General features: G+C 55.9%; 1 protein-coding gene across 1 annotated transcript; it reads left to right on the top strand.

Moving 5' to 3' along the window:
- Positions 1 to 478: 478 nt before the first annotated feature.
- On the top strand, positions 479 to 18485 carry ABCA7 (ATP binding cassette subfamily A member 7). The gene is made up of 47 exons (XM_080935009.1): positions 479 to 541; positions 1563 to 1635; positions 1720 to 1813; positions 1971 to 2112; positions 2199 to 2311; positions 2426 to 2499; positions 2690 to 2770; positions 3276 to 3486; positions 3584 to 3723; positions 4617 to 4733; positions 4831 to 4998; positions 5217 to 5431; positions 5705 to 5881; positions 6046 to 6268; positions 6358 to 6579; positions 6661 to 6862; positions 7323 to 7433; positions 7875 to 8046; positions 8325 to 8456; positions 8555 to 8694; positions 9146 to 9283; positions 9509 to 9696; positions 9773 to 9830; positions 9945 to 10222; positions 10398 to 10434; positions 10709 to 10801; positions 10871 to 11022; positions 11230 to 11354; positions 11438 to 11536; positions 11725 to 12012; positions 12123 to 12155; positions 12253 to 12430; positions 12517 to 12686; positions 13278 to 13455; positions 13571 to 13686; positions 14336 to 14480; positions 14581 to 14704; positions 15036 to 15165; positions 15238 to 15358; positions 15448 to 15510; positions 16353 to 16459; positions 16653 to 16794; positions 16880 to 17014; positions 17272 to 17375; positions 17512 to 17604; positions 17928 to 18168; positions 18288 to 18485. Exons 2-47 carry the CDS (start codon positions 1570 to 1572, stop codon positions 18438 to 18440), a joined length of 6489 nt encoding a protein of 2162 aa, XP_080791135.1. The 5' UTR covers positions 479 to 541; positions 1563 to 1569; the 3' UTR covers positions 18441 to 18485.
- The last annotated feature ends 1238 nt before the right edge of the window (positions 18486 to 19723 follow it).

Raw genomic sequence — 19723 nt, 5'->3', positions numbered from 1 at the left:
GTGACTTCCAGGCACAGTCTCAAAATTAAAAAGTACTTCTTGTTATTTTGTCTTTTTTTTTTTTTTTAGAGCTGAGGACCGAACCCAGGGCCTCGCGCTTGCTAGGCAAGCGCTATACCACTGAGCTAAATCCCCAACCCCTAAAAAGTACTTTTAAAAAGGAGTCCTTGGAGAGAGGATAAAGGAATGTCCTGCTGTGGGGAGCTGCCATTTAAAGATGTGAACTCACAGGGACCCAGTTGTCCCCCTCTTTGTCGTGTCCCAGTGAAACCAAATTGACTCAGCAAGAAGCCCGCGGTCCCTTTAGGAAACCGGGCTCTGAGAGCCGGGTTGTGGTCCCGCCTCCTCCAATAGCAAAGCCGCCCCGAGTAGCAGGTGCATTATCCAATAGGAGCGTTAGGGGCGGGGCCGGGTGCTGCTCCGGGGATCGGGTTGCGAAGGGCGTCGTCCGCGGTTGAGCAGGGCTTCTCTTAAAGGGGCCGCGCTCCCCGGCCGAGGCCGGGAGGAACGAAGGTGGATGGAGTTTGGGGGCCTCAGAACGGTGAGAAAATCCCCGAGAGGGTGAAAGGTGGAGCCTGGAGAACTGGGAATGTTGTGGAGTGAGGGTGGTGGAGCCACGTTCCCTGATAATTTGGGGTTTCAGATGAGCCCCTACTCTCCCTTGCCCTTCCATATCCTTCTGGCGAGTATGGGAAAAATGGATTATTGATCCTCACAGCGGTCATCTGGTCACCCGAGGGTCCTCTGCCAATCTACACCTTCAGTGCCCCACTTTCCAAATGAGGTCGGTCCCCCAGATCTCAAATTTCGCTTTATGAAAGAAAAGAATCCCCGAGTGGAAGCCTCCCATTTCCATGTAGATGGTTAAACTTTGGCAGTTTCCTTTTTGTCAGCCTCAGTTTCCCTATCTGTATCTTGAAGCAGGCCACGGGCAGACAGTTCTGGGGGGAAATAAAATTATGAAATCAGGAATGGAGTGCTCAAGGAGCCTGTCCCTGACTCCTCCTAGCTGGTGGTCTTCGGTCCCATCCTTTTGACCCCGCAGGGCCGGGCCTCGTTTGCCTCTGGTTTCCTTGGGAGCGTGACTTTGCCCCTTTTTGAGCCTCAGTTTCCATCTCTTAAAACTGGAGGGCCAGATGGAGATGAGACACGGTCCGCATAGGAGACAGGCTGCGAGTTTCACCAGGTCACCTGGGGCGAACGAAACCAAGACCCACCCAGGTCGGGGCTGACGGTGGAGCCCCCAGCCCCAAGCCTTAAACCCAAGCTCCGCCCCCTAAGAATGCGAACTGGGTCTTCCAGACCCCAGCCTTCCGCGGTAGCCCTTCCAGCCAATCAACTCTGAAGACGGCTGCGCGCCGGGTTCCCATTGGTCACTTCCCTAGCGAATTTCTTTCCCTGGTGCCTTATGTTTACCGGGCTCTCTTTCTGGGAGATTCCTACGGCTCAGCCCTATGGGCGGAAGGAGGATGATCAGAGAGCATCAGGCATTTGTCCGGAGCCACACAGCTCACCCTCAGCCTGTTCTTTGTTCTGTCCTCTCCGCTCTGTTTCCGGTCCAGAGTCATCATGGCTTTCTGCACACAGCTGATGCTCCTACTATGGAAAAATTACACATATCGACGGAGACAACCGGTAACGCCCAGGGCATTCAGGTCGGGGGGCGATGGAGGGTGTCCATCACGGTCCCCCAAAGTGTCCTATACATTCTCTCCCTAGATCCAACTACTAGTGGAGTTACTGTGGCCCCTCTTCCTCTTCTTCATCCTAGTGGCAGTCCGTCACTCCCACCCCCCAGTGGAGCACCACGAATGTGAGAGCCCTTGTGTGTGTGGTGGGACAGGGACAAGCTTCTCCCGCGCTACCTGGTGCTGGGTCAGAGCCGGGTGTGGCTTGGTGGGAGGCCATATCATTTAAGGAGCTGATATCAGAAGTGAGGGCGGCTCTGAGCAGGTGTCTCCCCGCTTCAGGCCACTTTCCAAACAAGCCACTACCATCAGCGGGCACTGTACCCTGGCTTCAGGGCCTTGTTTGCAATGTAAACAACTCCTGCTTCCAACACCCAACGCCTGGAGAGAAGCCTGGGGTCCTGAGCAACTTTAAGGATTCCTTGTGAGTGAACTTGGTGGTGGGGGCTGGCTGGAGAATGGGGTCCGGGACTCTTAAGGCCCACCTCCCATTCCCTCTCTGCTCTCCAGGATCTCGAGGCTCCTTGCCGATGTCCGCACAGTGCTGGGGGGCCACAACACCCAGGACATGCTGGCTGCCCTGGGAAAACTGATCCCCATGCTCAGAGCAGTTGGAGGCGGAGGTAAAGACCTGGAACAGGGAACCCTCATCTTGTGGGGCTGTAATTGGGGCAGGGGGTGGGGGAGGAGGCACCACACAGCGATCTTTGCCCACTATTACCATCCCCTTCCCTCAGCCTGGCCACAGGAGAGTAACCAACCGACCAAGCAAGGGTCAGTGACTGAGCTCCTGGAGAAGGTCCTGCAACGGGTGAGGAGGGGCCAGCATGAAGAACTCTGGTGTTTGGCCAAGAATGAGCCCTTGCCCTTTTCAACCCTCCCATTCATCATTTGTAAAAGGGAGTGATAGGAGCTCCGTGGAGCAGGAAGACCATGCATCCAAGGCAGGGGACACTGAGCAGTTCTCCCAGGTCTCGCCATCCTTGCTGTCTTCTTAACAGGCATCCCAGGAGCCTGTACTGGCTCAAGCCCAGGATTCCATGAGAAAGTTCTCCGATGCTACCAGGGATCTTGCCCAGGAGGTGAGCAGCCCCAGCCAGCCTCTACCCTGGCCTTCCTGGCAATATGCAGACAGGAAAGGGAAGGAGACAGTACAGGTGCTCCTGGCCAGGTCCCTGCCTGGGTTTAGACTCCAGGTTAGAAAAAGCTATGTGTGGAGGTCCATCCCTCCCACCGAGCTGTGTGCTCCACTGGGTGGGAGAATTGCAAGTTCGAGGCCAGCCTGGGCTATAGAGTGAGACAGTATTTCGTGCAAACAAACAAATGGGCTGGGGGTGTAGCTCAGTGGGTAGAGCGTTTGCCCAGCATGCATGAAACCCTGGATTCCACCCCTAACTCCTCATGAACTAGAAAAGGTGACATACTGCTGTGACTCCAGACCTCAGGAGAGGCAGGTCCTCCACTACATAGCAAGTAAGGCCAGCCAACTACATGAAACCCTGTTTCAAAAACAAAAACAAAAAAACAAAACAGAGGTGGTCCGGATGTCTGTGGGCTGTCCTGCAGCCCTGGGTGACTTTTCTGCAGCTCCTGACACTGCCCAGCCTAATGGAGCTCCGAGCTTTGCTGCGGAGGCCCCGAGGGTCAGCTGCTTCTCTGGAGCTGGTTTCAGAGGCTCTCTGCAGTACCAAGGGACCCAGCAGTCCAGGGAGCCTGTCCCTCAATTGGTATGAAGCCAACCAGCTCAACGAGTTCATGGGGCCAGAGCTGGCGCCTGCCCTGCCTGACAGCAGCCTCGGTAAGTCCTTAGCATTGGGTTCCCCATGGGGATGAGGGAGAGAAGACTGATGCTTATGACCCTGGGGCCCCATGTTCTCCTCCTCCCCTCATACCAGGCCCTGCCTGCTCTGAATTCGTGGGGACACTGGATGACCACCCTGTGTCTAGGCTGCTCTGGAGGCGCCTGAAGCCATTGATCCTCGGGAAAATTCTGTTTGCACCTGACACAAACTTCACTCGGAAGCTCATGGGTCAGGTGAGATGCAGGAGCCAAAGAGAGGACATCGATCTACACAGTGCCCTTAGTCAGGTGGTCAGTAACAGTGACGAAGACTCAGATGAAGGCTGGGGGTTGTTCAGGAGTAGAACCCCTGCCTAGACTCCCTCAGTGAGGAACTGCATGGGTGTGGTCAGGGTGGAGACTCAGCCTAGAATTCCCAGATAGGGGCAGGGGTTGAAGAACAACCCCCACCCCACCTTCCCAAGCCTCCAACTGTCCCATCCCACACCCTCCTGACCCCAGGCATCTTCCCACTCCAAATAGGGCCCCCTAGTTAGGAGCTTGGGGTTTGGGGCATGTAATTCAAGGGTAGAGCCCTTGCCCAAAATCAGTCCCCCAGTTAGGAGCTTTGGGGCAGGACTCAACATTCCGGGGGTCACCTGGAATACCAGGGCTCTATCCCTGGGAGGTCGGGTTTCTCCGTGTGGTCTATGTGTCCTAGCTTTGTAGACCAGGCTGGCCTCCAACTCACAGAGATCTGCCTGCCTCTGCCTTCTGAAGCCCGGCACCCTATTTTTCCCCCCCAAGAAAAAACAATGTAACATAACGGCTCTTTCTTTAGAGCCTGGCCACACAGGCTTATAGTTCCAGCATTCAGAAGGAAGTTGAAGCAGGAGCATGTGGGGTTCCTGCCTAAGTTACAGGGTGAGACGCGGCCTCAACATAATGAAACAGCTCGCTGTGTTGGCGCATGCCTTCAACACCGGCTTTAGCGGGCAGAGGCAGACAGATCTCTCTGAGTTCCAGGTCAGCCAGGGCTACACAGTGAGGTTCAACGATGATGAAGAGGCAAAGTGTCCGGGGCATGACCAGGGGCAGAGCGGACATGTGGACAGGCAGCCTGGCTGATCTCAGCTGCCCACTTGCAGGTGAACCAGACCTTCGAGGAGCTGGCTCTGTTGCGGGACCTACACGAACTCTGGGGGGTGCTGGGTCCCCAGATCTTCAACTTCATGAATGACAGTACAAACGTGGCCGTGCTTCAGGTAGGCCAGGATGAAAGTGGGCCTCTTCCAGGCTGTGTTATGTAGACCAGGAAAGTGGGGGATGGAGACCTCACTGGTCATTTTTGTCCCTCCCCAGAGACTGCTGGATGTGGAGGGCACAGCTCGGAGGCAGCAGACACCTAGAGGCCAGAAGCAGTTGGAGGCTGTCCGAGACTTTCTGGATCCTAGCAGGGGTGGCTACAGCTGGCGGGCAGCCCACGCAGACATAGGGCGCCTGGCAGAAATACTTGGCCAAATCATGGAGGTAGGGGTTGTCATCGAAGGCAGAACGAGCCTTTCTCTGGTGGCCAAGCCTGTCCTGAGGATGGGGTAGAGATATCTGGGCTTCTTGGTTTAAGTCTCAAGAGAGAGCCTCCTGACCATATATATGGTCGCCTAGGGGTATGAGGGAGCCAGGGGGTGGGGGGTCACAGGCTGGAGTTTCAGTAACACCCCAGAACCTGGGATTCATGTCCCACACAGTGTGTGTCCCTGGACAAGCTGGAGGCTATGCCCTCAGAGGAAGCTCTTGTGTCCCGTGCCCTGGAGCTGCTGGGTGAGCGCCGACTCTGGGCAGGCATCGTCTTCCTGAGCCCAGAGCATCCTCTGGACCCATCTGAACCGTCGGCCTCAGCCCTGCGATTCAAGATTCGAATGGATATCGATGATGTCACAAGGACCAATAAGATCAGGGACAAGTGAGTGGGGCACTTCAGTTGGGGTGCCTAGGGCGTGGTGGGTGGGGTTAAGATCCTGGCTGTTGGGGGCTGGGGGTGTGACCAAGGGTCTGGGATAAGGGCGGGCTAGCCAAGAGCAGTGGAAGGCTAACCTAGTACAAAGAGAGGCAAACCAAGTACAGCATGGGGCTTTCCAAGCGCAGGGTGGGGGAGCTCGCTGAAAGGTGTGACGGACAGACTGCCTGGATCTCTTCACTGCCATGTAGCTTACCTGACACATCCGGCATCCCTCAGGTTTTGGGACCCAGGTCCGTCAGCAGATCCTCTCATGGACCTCCGGTATGTGTGGGGTGGCTTCGTGTACCTGCAGGACCTGCTGGAGCAGGCGGCTGTTCGGGTGCTGAGCGGCAGGGACTCCCGAGCAGGCCTCTATTTGCAGCAGATGCCACACCCCTGCTACGTGGATGATGTGTGAGAGTGACCTGCATCCTGTCTGGGCTCTGTGGTTTGGAGGGACCCTTCATGGAACCCCTGGGGGGGCTCGGGAGTGTGTGTGTGTGTGTGTGTGTGTGTGCGCGCGCGCGCGCGTGCATGCCTGCCCTCCAGCTCCACTTCGTAATCCCCCACCACCCTAGGTTTCTGCGGGTGCTGAGCCGGTCTCTGCCTCTCTTTCTGACTCTGGCCTGGATCTACTCGGTGGCGCTCACTGTGAAGGCCGTGGTGCGCGAGAAAGAGACCAGGCTTCGAGAAACCATGCGTGCGATGGGGCTGAGCCGCGCAGTGCTCTGGCTTGGTTGGTTCCTCAGCTGCCTGGGTCCCTTTCTGGTCAGCGCTGCGTTGTTGGTGTTAGTGCTTAAGGTGAGGGATCCCTGGTGGTCCCCCAGGTGGAGTGAAGCTTGGGCAGGCATCCCTAAACCGCCATTTTGAAAGCCTTGTGCTTTTCCCAGCTAGGGAATATCCTTCCTCACAGCCACCCGGTTGTCGTCTTCCTTTTCTTGGCGGCCTTTGCGGTTGCCACCGTCGCTCAGAGTTTTCTGCTCAGCGCCTTCTTCTCCAGGGCCAACCTGGCAGCAGCCTGCGGGGGCCTCGCCTACTTTTCTCTCTATCTGCCCTATGTGCTGTGTGTCGCCTGGCGCGAGCGCCTGCCCCTAGGTGGACTCTTAGCTGTGGTAAGGGACATTCCGATCTGTGTAAGGGGATGGACACCCCCAAAGTGTAGCCACCTCCTTGATCCATCTCTCTCTCCCCAGAGCCTGCTGTCCCCCGTGGCCTTTGGCTTTGGATGTGAAAGCCTGGCGCTATTGGAGGAGCAGGGGGACGGGGCTCAGTGGCACAATTTGGGCACAAGCCCCGCGCAGGATGTCTTCAGCCTGGCGCAGGTGTCTGCCTTCCTGTTGCTTGACGCCTTCATCTATGGCCTCGCCCTCTGGTACCTAGAGGCTGTATTCCCAGGTGGGCCATATCGGAAGGGGCTCAGGGCGGGGAACACACCTGCACCCTGGAGGCCAAGATGGAGTAGGTTGTGTCTCTGGAACATTGTGCTCCTAGAGGCCTGTCTTGATGAGAAGGCAGGACATTGTGGCTAAAGTGCATAGATGTCACCTCCTGATGCTTGGGGTCTGGGAACCGCCTGCATTAGGATTCTGCCCCAGGATAGACGGAGCTTCCTGCTGCTGTGCGCTGTCACTGGCCTGGCACACAAGAGATCATATTTTAGGGTGTGTCTCCGGGATATTGGGTTCCTGGAAGACATTTCCCAGCTGATGCTGTCTCTGAGGAGCAGAGACTGAGGCATGGGAGAAAGCTGGGCTTCTTGGCCCCTCTTCCTGGATGCACTGATTCTGACTGTGTAACCTGGAAGTTCTCACATCTCATGGGGGTGACAAATGTAACCAAGGTCACTTTCTGCCAGGCCAGTATGGAATCCCTGAACCATGGAATTTCCCCTTCCGGAGGAGCTACTGGTGTGGGCCTGGACCTCCCAAGAGTTTTGTCTTGCCCCCTGCCCCACAAGATCCCAAGGGTGAGGTCCCATGACTCTTGGTAACCCTCGATGATTTTGACTCCCTAGTCTTCCCTGGAGAAACAGGTGTGACAAGGCAGCTCAACCCCTGGGCACTCCAGTCCCCAGGCTCGGGCTGCATCCCCTAGGGAGCTCTCCCAAAGCTTCCTGCACCCTAAGCAAGCATTGTACTATCAAGTGCTCTCAGCTGTGCTCCCTGAGCCACACTCCCAGCCTCCTTGAGGGATTGTAGGCAGTGGTTCTACCATGGAGCCATGCTTTTTATTGTGAGACAGGTCTCTTGAACATTGCCCGGGCCGAGCCTCCCTCAGCCTCAAGAGTAGCTGAGCTGACAACTCTAACCACCACGGGCATGTCCCTAACTCTTAGAAGACCTTAATTCTACTAATCAGCACTGAGGGACCCCCCTGGTCCACAGCCAACCCTGCCCTCCCTCCACAGTTCCGGTGGAGGAGCCACCACCTGGCCTGATTCCTGGTGTCTCCATTCGAGGCCTGAAGAAGCATTTTCGTGGCTGTCCACAGCCAGCCCTGCGAGGGCTCAACCTTGACTTCTACGAAGGCCACATCACTGCATTTTTGGGTCACAACGGGGCTGGCAAGACAACGACGCTGTGAGCTGCAAGCCACTATTCTGTCTTTCCCAGGCCTCAGTTTCCCCATCAGTTCTCTAGGCACTGGGGTTGGAGGATTCCCAGGTGTGGTATGGAAGTAGGAACAGGATCTAGTTTAGACTCACAGTAGGCTAAGGAGTTCCTGGGAGACCATTCCCCTCCCCTGTAAGTGGAGAACAAGTGTACATCGAACAGCCTGAGCACACAGCAGGTGCCCTATAAGTGGGGGTGGCCATTCTATCCATTAAGGGCTACCTCTCAGATCTCTGAACCCACAGGTCCATCTTGAGTGGTCTCTTCCCACCCAGTAGTGGCTCAGCCTCCATCCTGGGCCATGATGTGCAAACTAACATGGCAGCCATCCGGCCCCACCTGGGCATCTGCCCACAGTACAATGTGCTGTTTGACATGTGAGCTCTGATGGGTTTGGATGGAAGCGGTGGGAGGGGCTGGCATCCTCCGAGACACACACACCAAGGGAGTCTCTGTCCATCACCCCTGGCCACAGGCTAACGGTGGAAGAACACGTTTGGTTCTACGGCCGTTTGAAAGGCATGAGTGCAGCCGCCGTGGGCCCTGAGCAGGAACATTTGATTCGGGATGTGGGGCTCATTCTCAAGCGGGACACACAGACGCGTCATCTCTCTGGTGAGCTGTCCTACAGGGGCTCCCTCTATGTTGTTTTGCCCACTTCCCTGTCAGTAACCCCAAGATACCACTTGCCATCTTCCATCGGGGCTGTTAGCTCCTACAACAGGCTGGCACTCATGTCCAAGTGCTCAAGATCTACTGACTCCATGGCGCCCTCCTCCTCCTCCTCCTCCCTCCTTCCTTCCCTCCTCTCCTCTCTCCCTCTCCCCTGGTCCCTACCTCTGACCCCAAGTCCAGGAATGGAAGCCCCACTTTCCTTCTGTTCAGCTCCAGCCTGTAGGAAATTTATTAATCAATCACAGATAACTTAGGGTCCAAGGTTTATACAACAAAAGCTGGTACTCCCGAGGGTCTGCTCGTCCTGGAGCAATGCAGCGGGATCTTGGGGTACGGAGATTAGCATTTGATACAAGCAGCATCCGACCAGCCCACTACTCTCTCCAACCAGGTGGGATGCAGCGAAAACTTTCTGTGGCTGTCGCCTTTGTGGGTGGCTCTCGTGTGGTGATCATGGACGAGCCCACTGCTGGTGTAGACCCTGCGTCCCGCCGTGGCATCTGGGAATTGCTACTTAAGTACAGAGAAGGTAGGAGCTGGAAGATGTGATGGACGGCCCGAGGTTCTCTGTTAATGCTTAAGGGGCCGAAAAAGGTTTCTAACTATGAAAAGCTTTCTACCTATGCTGGGATAGGGTTTTGAGGGGTTCACAGGAGTTTGCTGCACAGGGTTAGGCAGTTCCTGGGAGACACTGCTGCCTGGGTCTTCGTCCGGTGAACCAGGTGGTTCTTACGGGTCGGGTCCCTACGTCCAGGTCGGACACTGATTCTGTCCACTCACCACCTGGATGAGGCAGAGCTCCTAGGAGATCGGGTGGCCATGGTGGCAGATGGCTCTCTGTGCTGCTGTGGGTCCCCGCTTTTCCTGCGCCGACACTTGGGCTGCGGTTACTACCTGACGCTGGTGAAGAGTTCTCAATCCCTCGTCACCCATGACTCGAAGGTGAGGGCTAGAGCTAGTCCCTGAGCCCTGTCCCCAGCTCTGTCCTGTTGAGATGGACCACTGTCTTTCTTTGAAGGGAGACAGTGAGGACCCCAGATGGGAAAAGAAGTCAGACAGCAAGGGCAAGACAGCAGGTGAGCGTGGGCCAGGAGACCCCGATGGGAAGGGTGGGGGCAGCAGCCACTTAACTCATAGCAACACAACTCAAGAGTTACCCAGCAGGTCTTACCCCTGATCTCTGCCCACAGACACAGCGCTCACACCAGACGCCTCGGACAATAGCGGCCAGGCCCCAGCGCCTGATGCGGTCCCCATCACCCCACGTACGGCCCAGATACTCGAGCTGGTGCAGCGGCGTGTGCGTGGAGCGCAGCTGGTGGAGGAACTACCCCATGAGCTGGTGCTTGCCCTGCCCTATGCGGGTGCCCTGGATGGCAGTTTTGCCATGGTCTTCCAAGAGCTGGATCAGCAACTGGAGCTTCTGGGGCTCAGCGGCTATGGGATCTCGGACACCAACCTGGAGGAGGTGTGGGACCTACTGGGATTTTGAAGGAGGAATAGGAGTGTTTATAAATGGCAGGGGGGACTCCAGAGAAGGATGGCTCTTAGGGAAGGTCAGATTGGAAGTCTCTTGAGGAGGTCTGGGGGGACCAATGGTGTGTGAGGGTCCCTCCTGTGAGTCTCTTACTCTGTCTCCTTAGATCTTCCTAAAGGTGGTGGAGGATGCACACAGAGAAGGTGTGTCTTAGCTCTGTGAGCCTTCAAACCAACCCTGGTCCAGAGTCAAACCAGGTTGAGACTGGTTTCCCATCCTTGACTGGGTCTGTCCTCGTGCAGAACCCTGATCACCCCCCCAACCTCCACCCTCCCCCCCCACCCCCCCATCCCCCACCCCCCGGCACTGCCAAGTCCTCCCTTTGAATTCTAGCCTCCATTTTCCCCAGAGGCTCTGGCTTCCATTTCCCTGGGAGCAAGAACCTGTCCCCAGCCCTGAAGCCTGCTGATTCCTTAGGTGGAGACCCCAGACAGCAGCTGCGCCTTCGCACAGCCACTCCGCAGCCCTCCGCGGGGCCAGAGGCACCAGTTTTGGAGAATGGGGAGCTCGGTGAGTCTCCCCTGCTTACATCCCTCATGGCCCCCAGCGGGCCAAAGCTCACCCTCCCATCCCCCACAGCTAAGCTGGTGCTGGACCCCCAAGCTCCACAGGGCTCTGCACCCAACACTGCCCAAGTGCAAGGCTGGACGCTTACCTACCAACAGCTCCGGGCTCTGCTCCACAAGCGTTTTTTACTTGCTCGCCGCAGCCGCCGAGGCCTGTTTGCACAGGTGACCATACTCAACACTGAGGAGGATGGGTGGCTGTCCTGGGGTATCTGTTGTCCATGCTGGCTGCCACTCAGTGACTCCATTCCTCAATAAACCATTTAACCCATTCCCTGCTGTTTTGCGGACGGTGCTTGGGGGCCAGGGGAGGTGGTAGAGCAGGGTGGGCAGGGTAAAGTGGGGGTGGATGCTGACAGAATTGTCCCACAGATCGTGCTGCCCGCCCTCTTTGTGGGCCTGGCCCTGTTCTTCACACTCATTGTCCCTCCCTTTGGCCAGTACCCACCCCTGAAGCTCAGCCCTGCTATGTATGGTCCTCAGGTCTCCTTCTTCAGGTGGGTGCTGGGCGCAGAGAGCAGGTGACCTTGGGCGGGTGATGGGATGACCACAGTCACAGTGCTGAACTGTCACCCTGCAGTGAGGATGCCCCTGGAGACCCCAACCAGATAAAGCTGCTGGAGGCTCTCCTAGGGGAGGCTGGGCTGCCGGACAGCAGTGTGCAGGGCACAGATGCCAGGTGAGGCCCACTCAGCCAACTCCTCTTGGCTACTTACCCCCCTCAGCCCTGCCTCAGTTTCCTCTTTGACTCTCTCTGCCCTCTCTTTCCCTGGAGCTCTGCCTTGTGACTCCCATGGCCTGCCTCGGTTTCCCTCCATGGTCTCTTGTCTCCTGTGCCTAGCACCCACAGCCTTCTCCACTCCACAGGGAATCTGAGTGTACCCATTCCCTGGCTTGCTACTTCACAGTCCCTGAGGTCCCTCCGGATGTGGCCAGCATCCTGGCCAGCGGCAACTGGACTCCAGAGTCTCCATCCCCAGCTTGCCAATGCAGCCAGCCTGGAACACGACGCCTGCTGCCGGATTGCCCGGCTGGGGCTGGGGGTCCACCACCACCCCAGGCTATGGCTGGCTTTGGGGAGGTGGTCCAGAACCTCACTGGCCGAAATGTGTCTGACTTTCTGGTGAAGACGTACCCCAGCCTGGTGCGCAGGGGGTGAGCACCCAGACTCCGTGTGCCCAGCGGGGAGGCTGGGCAAGTCCCTATGCCCTCTTACCCTTCCCATTTTACTGTATCACTCCATGCCTTCTGTGTCTCTCCTGCAGCCTGAAGACCAAGAAGTGGGTGGATGAGGTCAGGTGAGGAGGGACCTGGTCTGGGAACCCCCGTTTCTTCCTTGTCCACATCCTTTGCTTGCCTGCCCACCCCCATCTCCTCTCCCAAACCATTTCCCAGATATGGAGGCTTCTCCTTGGGAGGCCGAGATCCAGACCTGCCCTCAGGGCGTGAGGTGGTCCGCACAGTGGCAGAGATGAGGGCACTGCTGAGCCCCCAGCCTGGAAAGGCGCTAGATCGTATCCTGAACAACCTGACTCAGTGGGCCCTTGGCCTTGACAGCCAGAACAGCCTCAAGGTGGGAGCTGGGGCTGGCAGGTGGGGTGGCCAAGGAGACCCAAGATCACATGCATCTCTGGACCTTATAGCCTTTGCTCTGCTCAGATTTGGTTCAACAACAAGGGCTGGCATGCCATGGTGGCCTTCGTGAACCGAGCCAACAATGGACTTCTACATGCCCTCCTACCGTCTGGTTCAGTCCGACACGCCTACAGCATCACTACTCTCAACCATCCTTTGAACTTGACCAAGGAGCAGCTGTCTGAAGCTACGCTGTGAGCATCATTTACTGTCAGTGATCATGTTGTTCAGCAGTGGGTCAGAGCCTTTCTCATGCCCGGGGCTGACGACAAAATATCATACATAACAACACTGCAAAGGCCAGGCAGCATGGTAACACAAGCACAAACCTTTACATTCTAGCACACAGGAGGAAGAGGCAGGCTGATCTCTGTGTTTTGAGCCCAACCTGGTGTATATATAGAGAGAGTTGTAGGCTAAATATAGACACACACACACACTGTCTCAAGGAAGTGTAGCCTGGTCTACAGAGCGAGCTCCAGGACAGCCAGGACATACAGAGAAATCCTGTCTCAAAAAAACAAAAACAAACACAAAACAAACAAAAAGAAAAGGGGAGAAACTGAGATAGAGAGACAGAGACACAGAGACAGACAGAGAGACTGAGACCGGTTTTTAGGTTGAAAATGATCCAGATACACTGGAACTTGTTACACTTTTACCAGAAACCTAGGCCTCATGTGCCTGTATCTCCTGTTTGCCTTGCCCTCTATGTGGGATCAGTCACAGAGACCTCAACATCATGACCCATTCTTCTCTTAGCAATCCCAACCTCTCACCCACAGCATAGCCTCCTCCGTGGATGTCCTTGTCTCCATCTGTGTGGTCTTCGCCATGTCATTTGTCCCAGCCAGCTTTACCCTGGTCCTCATAGAAGAACGCGTCACCAGAGCCAAGCACCTGCAGCTGGTCAGCGGCCTGTCCCAAACCCTCTACTGGCTTGGCAACTTCCTGTGGGACATGGTGGGTGTGGCTAACTACCTAGTAGGGATGGATAGGCACATGGCAACAAGAAAGAGAAGGGGAGGCACAGCCCTGGGCCTTTTAACTACTGAGGTAACTTCTGTCTTGGACACAGTGTAACTACTTGGTGGCAGTATGCATAGTGGTGCTCATCTTCCTGGCCTTTCAGCAGAGAGCCTATGTGGCCCCAGAGAACCTGCCTGCTCTCTTACTCTTGCTACTGCTGTATGGGTGAGACTCCCTGTCCCATGAGTGTACTCCACTGAGGTGTGAGGAAAAAAAGGGATCTGTAGTAACCGAAGAAAAGACTCTGAGGTCCAAGAGGACCTAAAAATGGGTGGAATTCAGGGGTTAGAAAGGTGGCTCAGTAGCTAAAAACACTAGTTGTTCTTTTAGAGGACCCAGGTTCAGTTTACAGCACCCACATGGCAGCTCATAACCTTCTGTAACTCCAGTTTCAGGGGAACTGATGCCCTCTCCTGGCCTCTACAAGCACTAGGCACACACATGATGTGTGTACATAGAAGCAACAAAACATTTATGCACATAAATGCAAATAAATAAACCTTAAAATTTTTTGAAAGCCTATGGTAGCTTACACCCTTAATGTGGGAAGCAGAGGCAAGTTGATTACTATGGGTTCAAGCACAAACTTGGCTACATTGTGAAAATGAGAGAGAGAGAGAGAGAGAGAGAGAGAGAGTGAGAGAGAGAGAGAGAGAGAGAGAGAAACAAAGAGACAGAGAGGGTATTAAAATTATGAGCTGAGCCAATGTGTCCTTAAAAGCTCATCACATCCCAGTATATAGCACCAATCTGACATGTGGAATCTCTCCAGCATGTAAAGTCACTGGTAGCACCTGTCACCCTTTCCTCCTAGCTGGTCTATTACGCCACTCATGTACCCAGCCTCCTTCTTCTTCTCCGTGCCCAGCACGGCCTATGTGGTGCTCACCTGCATCAACCTCTTCATTGGCATCAACAGCAGCATGGCCACCTTCGTGCTGGAACTGCTTTCAGATCAGGTGGTACCTATGCACAAAACCAGGGGCTGGGGATGGGGTGGAGTTATCAGGCACCATTGGGTTTAGCCACTGACTTCCTAGGTTCTACCTACCTTAACAGAACCTGCAAGAAGTGAGCCGGATCCTGAAGCAAGTGTTTCTTATCTTCCCACACTTCTGCCTTGGCCGAGGGCTCATCGACATGGTGCGGAACCAGGCCATGGCAGATGCCTTTGAGCGCTTAGGTGAGAATGTCTGTCAGATGGGAACTGTGAACAGCATGATTAAGAGTGCCACCTTCAAATTCAGTTATATGGGATGGAATTCAGTTATATGGGATAGAGATTCATTGCCTTTAAGTGAACAATTTTAGGTGGCACAAAAATTGTATCAAATTAAAGGTGAAGAAAATATAACTAAAGGGTCATAGAAATGAAGTTCTATACATAAAGAAACATGTGAAACCTTATAATCTAAGTCAGTTACACCCTAGCAGTACAAGTCATTGTGGTCATTTTTTTGAGTCTGGGGTGATCTGGATAGGGGGTAAGACCCAGTCCTTCCTTGTCCCCACAGGAGACAAGCAATTCCAGTCACCCCTACGCTGGGACATCATTGGCAAGAACCTCCTGGCCATGGTGGCCCAGGGGCCCCTCTTTCTCCTAATCACACTGCTGCTCCAACACCGCAACCGCCTCCTGCCACAGTCAGTGGGGACCAGGTGAGGGCAGCAGGGCCCAGAGTCCTTCCCTGGGTCTACTCACCCGTCTATCCTCAGACCAAAATCAAGACTGCCGTTGCCCCTGGGGGAGGAGGATGAGGATGTGGCTCAAGAGCGTGAGCGGGTGACCAAGGGGGCCACCCAGGGGGATGTGCTGATCCTCAGGGACTTGACCAAGGTAGGCACAGGGCAAGGCAAGTGCCCAGTGAGTGGGGAAGGGGGTGGTATGGGTACCGTATTCTTTCTAAAAGAGCCCTACCCCTGCAGGTGTACCATGGGCAGAGGAGCCCAGCGGTGGACCGCCTGTGCTTAGGGATTCCCCCTGGAGAGGTGAGTCCAGAGCAGAGAGGTGGCAAGCTCCCTGGTGGTACTACTTCCTGCCTGTCTGGCCACCTCGATGGAGCCCTTGGCATGATCACGCTGGGCTTTACTGCGTTCGTGCTGTGTGCAGTCTGTGTACCCGTCATCTTTCACTAAGCACCTCCTGTCACCTAATTTTTGGACTTGTATTCTTTTTGTGGCACTAGAAATAGAACCCAGAGTCTCAGAAGTGCCTCCCCAAAGCTGTACAGCTAGTCCACACCAGTAGCCCCTCACTGGGGCACTCAAGACTGTCACTTTATTGCTGAATTATGTCCCTGCTCTGAGCTACTTATTGAGTCATCAGCCCTCATTAGGCACTGACTGTGTGCTCATATTTTTTGAGCACAAACTGTGATCACTGAAGCGATGTTGAATATTACTTTGTGGGGGTCATCTTTTATCATGCCACTCATTGAGTCTGTATCGAGCCTTTTTCAGTTAAAATTTCTCAGGCCCGTAGGCAAACTGTCTTGTGGGCTCTGCTTCACTGGCTGTCTGCTACAGGTCAGAACACATCTGTGAACCTGAGGGAGCCTACCGGAGCAGGGGAGTCGGTGTTCAGTGCGTCCTTGCCTATGTAGGGAATTCAAAGCTGGCCTGGCTTACATGAGACCCTGTCTCCAAAGCCACAAATAAGTAAAACAAAGATGGCATCGGGGTGCCCCAAGCCATTCTCTGCTAGATGAGACAGTTCTGCCTCTCCCAGACTCTAGTGCCCACTCCCAGTCCCTCACCTTTCCATCTGGAAACACTGGGGGTGGGGGGTGTTGCAGCCTTGGACTAGGGCTAGCAAGCTGGAGTCCTTGCAGTGTTTCGGGCTGCTTGGTGTCAATGGAGCAGGGAAGACATCCACCTTCCGCATGGTGACGGGGGACACGCTGCCCAGCAGTGGTGAAGCAGTGCTGGCAGGCCACAGGTAAGATGCTCTTTGTACCATGGACCCTAGCTATCCCTTCTGTCCCTTGAGTGAACATGGTCCTTCACCAGCCTAGTCCCTGGGACCGGCGCCCCTCTGTGCATGGCCCTGAGACTCCTCTGCTTTCTGCAGACACCCATGCAATTCTGCATGGGTGGCCTGTAAACTCTTTAGCTTCCTGTCCCCACCCCAGTGTGGCCCAGGAGCCGTCTGCTGCGCACCGCAGCATGGGCTACTGTCCCCAGTCCGATGCCATCTTCGACCTGCTGACCGGCCGGGAACATCTGGAACTTTTTGCGCGCCTGCGCGGGGTGCCAGAGGCCCAAGTTGCCCAGGTGAACATGTCTGGTCCCTGTGCTCACCATGGCCTCGCCCACCTCGGTATGGCTCTGCCCACACTCACCTGCCCCCGCTCCGCAGACTGCGCTCTCTGGCCTGGTGCGCCTGGGCCTTCCTAGCTATGCAGACAGACCCGCGGGTACTTACAGTGGAGGCAACAAACGGAAGCTGGCGACAGCCTTGGCTCTGGTTGGTGACCCAGCTGTGGTCTTTCTGGTGCGTGAAGGTGGGATCTGAGTGGGTTGTGGGTGGGAATAGAGTGACTGGGGCCTAGCCTTGGTGAACTGGGGTCTGAGCTGGTGGAGGCCATACTGGAGGTGCCTGTGCAAAACCTGGCTTCATTTGGGCTTCACCTAAGCAGAGCACTTCTGATTGAAGTGTGCTCTAGCTTAGACAGAACGGAGCCGTAGTGGGCAGGCTTTGAGGCTGTCACTGCGGTCCCACTTGACTCAGAGTCTGTACCTCCTTTGCAGGACGAGCCCACCACAGGCATGGACCCAAGTGCGCGGCGATTTCTTTGGAACAGCTTGCTGTCCGTGGTACGCGAGGGCCGCTCCGTAGTGCTCACGTCGCACAGGTGAGTCCCAGGGCCACAGTCTGGCCACATCGCAGAATGAGGTGATCCTGAACCCGGCGAGGTCCCTAGGGTGGGACAGAGCATAGTCCCCGAGCAGGCCGACTGGGCCTAGCCGCGCTCACTCTGTCACCCGCAGCATGGAGGAGTGCGAAGCGCTCTGCACGCGCCTGGCCATCATGGTGAACGGGCGGTTCCGCTGTCTAGGAAGTGCTCAGCATCTCAAAGGCAGGTGAGCAGGGCGAGTGGGTGGCGCAAGAGCGCTGTGGGTGTGGTTAAGGATAAAAGCTCGTCTTAGGGGCGGGGCCAGACCGTATAAGGGGAGCCTGGGAAGGTGGAAGTATTCAGGGGAGGAGTGTGGGTCCTTAGACACACTGGTATGCCAGGTCCTCTGAATGGGCGTGGTCTCTTAGACTCGTGGGCGTGGCTCACAAGCAGGGCCAGGTGAGAAGAAATTGGGTTGGGTCCAGGCATACAAGACAGGCTAGGGACAGGTCTAGTGGATGTAGGGAGCATCGAGGTTTCTAGAAGCATCCTTGGTCCCGTCCCCTCCAGGTTCGGGGCTGGCCACACACTGACTCTCAGGGTCCCACCGGACCAGTCGGAACCGGCAATAGCCTTCATTGTGGCCACATTCCCTGATGCTGAACTTCGGGAGGTGCATGGCAGCCGTCTGCGCTTCCAGCTGCCACCTGGGGGCGAATGCACCCTGGCGCGGGTGTTCCGGGAGCTGGCTGTGCAGGGCAAGGCCCACGGTGTGGAGGACTTCTCTGTGAGCCAGACCACTCTGGAGGAGGTGACTTCGGGCACCACCAAAGGGCTTGAAGGGAAGAACTGAGGGACCTCACAATCCTGGGCTGACATCTCCCCCCACCCCTATGCCTTTCTGTCCTCTCTGTGTCTCTGCCCTGCTAGGTGTTCCTACATTTCTCCAAAGACCAAGGGGAAGAGGAAGAGGGCAGTCAGCAGGAGGCTGAAGCAAGGGAGGTTTCCACGCCTGGCCTGCAGCATTCCAAACGCATCCGCCGATTCCTGGAAGACCCCAGCTCTGTGGAGACCATGATCTGAGCATGCCTGCCTTGGGACTGAGTGTCAAAGCTCAGAGGGTGTCTGTACACCGGTTCCGGGAGAGCCTTGGGCTCTGCAAGAAATAAAAAGAAACAAGAAGAATGAGCCCACAGCGCCGTGTTTGTTTTAGGAGCCCTAGCTCTATACAATCTCACATGTGTGTACAGTATGTAGACACATATGGGTGGGTCTGTGGTCACAGAGGTGACAGCCAAACAGTGCCTGCGACATGGACACTCCCAGGTGTCCAGTCACAGTTATCTTGACCTGCATGTACCTATGTGGGTCTGACACACAGGGGTGGGGCTTTTGAGTATTTCTGACTGTGAAGTGGAGATGAGGTCAAGCTTGTGGAATGTTCCAGACGGTGTAGAGGACCCTGGTACTTTCCTGGCCCGACCAGAAGCCCACCCCAGAGCCAGCCAGTCTTCATCCTGAGACAACCTCCTGAACCCACCCCCAGCCATCCGACTATGAGTGGGAGGCATGGAACCCTCAAGGGCTTCCTTGGCTGGGTTTGTAGCTGGACCAGAGCTTGGAGAGCGGGCCTACGTACGACAGGCTGCGGCCTCCCTGGGCTGTGTCCTGGAGAGCCACCCAGTGTGTCTGAGGTTAGTGGGGTTTGGGATGATTAAGGAACAGGGTGTCTAAATTAGATAGGACCTCTGAGTGTCATCCATGTGTCCTGAGGCCCAGAGCTGAGGAGATGTGGAAGGCAGAGGGGGAACAGGAGCCAAGTGGAGGCCTGCAGGGCAGTGGAGCTCCTCCTGGGTTGCAGGATTGGAACCCAGGACATGGCACCTTCAGGTCCTGTGGTCCCCAGGGTCCTCAGGGCTGGTGGTTATAGGAAATGGGGGTCACCTGTGCATGGTGTTGGATCTGTCTGTGAAGCTCTTTTTTCAGCCTCCTCTTGTATCTTGCATATTAGTATACACATGACACTGCCTTTCATGAGTGTTCAGTATGTCCCAGCATGGGTCAGCTAATGCCTGAGTCAGGCAGCCACACATCCTCAGGACACAGACTGCAAGTGGAAGGTGGCCTGCTGTGGGGAACCTGTGTCAGAGTTGGTGTGCAGAGTCCTGTAAGAGCTGACACCCAGGACAGTCACACTGGGGCGGATCTGTGGTGTCACCTCCTTCCCTCCCTCTGCTGGGGGCCTTTTCCTGTGTAGGGGACTTATGCGCCAATGAGGGCCAAGCCCGTCACGTGGGTCTGACAGCTGGGGAGGGGGTGGCCCGGAGCAATGTGGTCCAGAGACAGCCAGCACCGGGCGCTGCAGA

This window comes from Micromys minutus (genome assembly GCF_963924665.1).
Source record: "Micromys minutus genome assembly, chromosome: 22".
NCBI classification, from domain to species: Eukaryota; Metazoa; Chordata; class Mammalia; order Rodentia; family Muridae; genus Micromys; species Micromys minutus.
Note: the sequence above shows the minus strand (reverse complement) of the source record. Positions and strands in the feature narration are given on the sequence as shown.

Excerpts from the sequence above, each read along its gene's own strand:
- ABCA7 (XM_080935009.1), top strand. The coding sequence starts at position 1,570 with ATGGCTTTCTGCACACAGCTGATGCTCCTACTATGGAAAAATTACACA. Across the intron at positions 8,695-9,145 it reads ACAGACGCGTCATCTCTCTG|GTGGGATGCAGCGAAAACTT; the intron begins GTGAGCTGTCCT and ends CTCTCCAACCAG. Across the intron at positions 11,023-11,229 it reads GCCGAGGCCTGTTTGCACAG|ATCGTGCTGCCCGCCCTCTT; the intron begins GTGACCATACTC and ends ATTGTCCCACAG.